General features: G+C 53.8%; 1 protein-coding gene across 1 annotated transcript in view; it reads left to right on the top strand.

The window, feature by feature from the left end:
- The window catches only part of LOC139025772 (AT-rich interactive domain-containing protein 4B-like), a 17,280-nt gene extending 14,777 nt beyond the window's left edge, over positions 1–2,503 (top strand). The window contains exon 6 of the mRNA XM_070440965.1: positions 973–2,503. Coding sequence (XP_070297066.1) covers positions 973–2,405 — 1,433 coding nt within the window. The 3' untranslated portion in view covers positions 2,406–2,503. The remainder of the gene's footprint in view (positions 1–972) is intronic.
- Positions 2,504–3,197: the final 694 nt, after the last annotated feature.

The raw sequence follows: 3,197 nt of genomic DNA, 5'->3' as shown, positions 1-3,197 counted from the left end.
CTACCTGTATACGTTTAGATACAACGCCAGGTAGAGCAGTGACCACCTGTTACTAGTTAGGAGTACATAGCCAGGTAGAGCAGTGACTACCTGTATACTGTTAGAGTACAACGCCAGGTAGAGCAGTGACTACTGTATACTGTTAGAGTACAACGCCAGGTAAGAGCAGTGACTACCCTGTATACTGTTTAGAGTACATAGCCAGGTAGAGCAGTGACTACCTGTATACTGTTAGAGTACAACGCCAGGTAGAGCAGTGACTACCTGTATACTGTTAGAGTACATAGCCAGGTAGAGCAGTGACTACCTGTATACTGTTAGGTACATAGCCAGGTAGAGCAGTGACTACCTGTATACTGTTAGAGTACAACGCCAGGTGAGCAGTGACTACCTGTATACTGTTAGAGTTACATAGCCAGGTAGAGCAGTGACCACCTGTATACTGTTAGAGAACTACAACGCCAGGTAGAGCGAGTGGACTACCTGTATACTGTTAGAGTACAACGCCAGGTAGACAGTGACCACCTGTATACTGTTAGAGTACATAGCCAGGTAGAGCAGTGACTACCTGTATACTGTTAGAGTACAACGCCAGGTAGAGCAGTGACTACCTTATACTGTTAGAGTACAAGCCAGGTAGAGCAGTGACTACCTGGTCAAATGGATAGGATATGTCATTCAAATTACATTTTGTTTCGTGACTTTGACTATTGAACAAGTTATAACATTTTAAGGCATATTTTTCACTCAATGTTTTAGCAATTTTTTACTCAATGTTTTGCCTCTTGAGTGTTGAACAATTAACTTGTTTAGTTTCAGTAGTTTGAGTTCAGTAGATTGTATTTCACTCACATAGAACTATTCTACATTGATGGGAGTGCTGTTGTGTTGCCTAAGCCATTGTAGTGGAAGTTTGTGGTGCCAAAATCATTGTCAAGGTACTAAAATGTTGTTTTTCTTTGCTTCCTTCAGCCTCAGAGAGTTCAACAGACGAGTCTGATCAGGATGGTGGGCGTGAGGACGAAGATGACCATCCAGGTTCAGGGGGTCGCGGCGGTCTCAGAAAGGGGGGTCCCCCCAAACCTCTTCACGCCTTAGACCGCTGGGAGGGTACCGCCTCTACCGATGTCCCCAAACCACCATTGGTCACAGGGAAGAGCCAAGAACCAATCAGTATCGAAACCCCGGAGGCTGGGAAGCGGCGTAGCCAACCAGAGTTTGAGGCTGAGAGGGAGGGGCCAGGTAGCTCCGCCTCCAGGAAGAGGAAGTCAGAAGGAGTGGCAGGGGAGCAACAGACCTCTAAAGGACCCCCGTCCAAAACCAAGCTCCCAACCAGGAGCACCAGGAGCGCAGACTGGCTGCCGGGAGGCTCCAACAGGAGGGCCCAGGAGAGAGCAGGAGCTCTAGGAGAAGACAGAGGAGGAGCAGGAGGTTCCTCTAGCAGCAGCTCAGATGATGGAGGTGCACCTCCCACTGAGCCCCACCAGACCGATGGAGACCGACCCAGCTCCCGTCCCAAAGCTTCCCCCTCTAAGAAGTACAACGGCATGAAGGACAAGGCAGCCAAGAGTGGCACCGGTGGTGGAGGCGGCACCCGCCCTGCGGGATTCTGGGAGATCCCTGAGAAGAGGGCTAAGATGGCAGCCAGCAGCGTGGAGGAGAGGGAGAGAGAGAGAGCGAGACCGGCGGGTGGCAGTCGTACCAAGGGACAGAAGGATGTGTGGTCCAGTATTCAGGCCCAGTGGCCGAAGAAGACCCTGAAGGAGCTGTTCTCTGACTCCGACACGGAGGCTGCTAACTCCCCTCCTCCGCCTGGACCGGCCCAGTCCTCATCATCATGCCACGAGGAGAGGGAGAGCAGGGGGGAGCGGGATGGAGACGAGACAGGAGGAGGAGGCCCGGAAAGGGAGAGCAGGGGGGAGCGGGACGGGGAGGGAGACGAGGCAGGAGGAGGAGGCCCGGAGAGGGAGAGCAGGGGGGAGCGGGACGGGGAGGGAGACGAGGCAGGAGGAGGCCCAGAGAGGGAGGACCATGACCCCTCAGAGGAGAACCAGGGGCAGGAGAAGAGGAGGAGTGAGCAGGACTTCCCCTCCAGTGGATCTAACTCAGTACTCAACACCCCTCCCACCACCCCAGAGTCCCCATCCATGGGACATAGCGGTAGTGGGGCCATGGAGCAAGGGGCTGGAACTGGCTCTGACCGGACTCAGCCCTCCTGTCCTCCCCTGTCTGTAACCCCTGCTCTGGGTACAACGCCCTCCTCGGACCCCCTGGCTCCGGGGCGCCCCAACCCCCTGGCAGAGGAAGGCGGTTGTGGTCGCAGTGAGACAGACAGCAGTACAGTGGAGGTGGAAAGTCTAGGAGGGGAGCTGCAGGACCAGCACTTACCCCAAGGTAAGTGTTGACTAGCCAAATGGCTGCTGGCATCAGTGTCCTAGATACCGTCACCTGCCGTTGTGCCCTTGAGCAAGACACTGCTCACAGGGCACTACACTAGTAGCTGCCCACTGCTCCAGCCCTTCCCACCAGAATGTGTATTTGTGTGTACTGTGCCTGCAGAAAGTATTCAAACCCCTTGATTTTGTTTTATTTAATTTATGCTTTCAGTCGACGAGATTTAATTCTGCAGAATGCACAGTTACATTTAGACAACAGCTTAAAAGCACAGAGGATACTACATTCAATGAAACAAGTCCTAACCGGCCTACCGACTGGCGCAGTATCGCAGTGCTAGAGGCGTCACTACAGACCCGGGTTCGATCCCGGGCTGTATCACAACCGGCCGTGATCGGGAGTCCCATAGGGTGGCGCACAATTGTCCCAGCGTCGTCKGGGTTAGGGGAGGGTTTGGCCGGGAGGGCTTTTGTCTTGGCTCATCGCGCTCTAGCGACACCTTGTGGCGGGTCGGGCGCCTGCAGGCTGACCTCATCATCAGTTGAACGGTGTTTCCTCTGACACGTTGGTGCGGCTGGCTTCCGGGTTAAGCTGGCAGGTGTTAAAAGCTCGGTTTGCCGGGTCATGTTTCGGGGGACGCATGACTCGACCTTCACCTCCCGAGGCCGTTGGAGAGTTGCAGCGACGAGACAAGATCGGAGAAAAATGTAATAAGTCTGATCGCAGTGGCTATGGTTGGATCTTTCTGTATATTTGTTCTTACATTGATGCTGGACAGTTGGCTCTGTTTGCAGAGGACTCTG

The sequence above is a fragment of the Salvelinus sp. IW2-2015 genome, unplaced genomic scaffold (genome assembly GCF_002910315.2).
Source record: "Salvelinus sp. IW2-2015 unplaced genomic scaffold, ASM291031v2 Un_scaffold3245, whole genome shotgun sequence".
Lineage (NCBI taxonomy): Eukaryota > Metazoa > Chordata > Actinopteri > Salmoniformes > Salmonidae > Salvelinus > Salvelinus sp. IW2-2015.
Note: the sequence above shows the minus strand (reverse complement) of the source record. Positions and strands in the feature narration are given on the sequence as shown.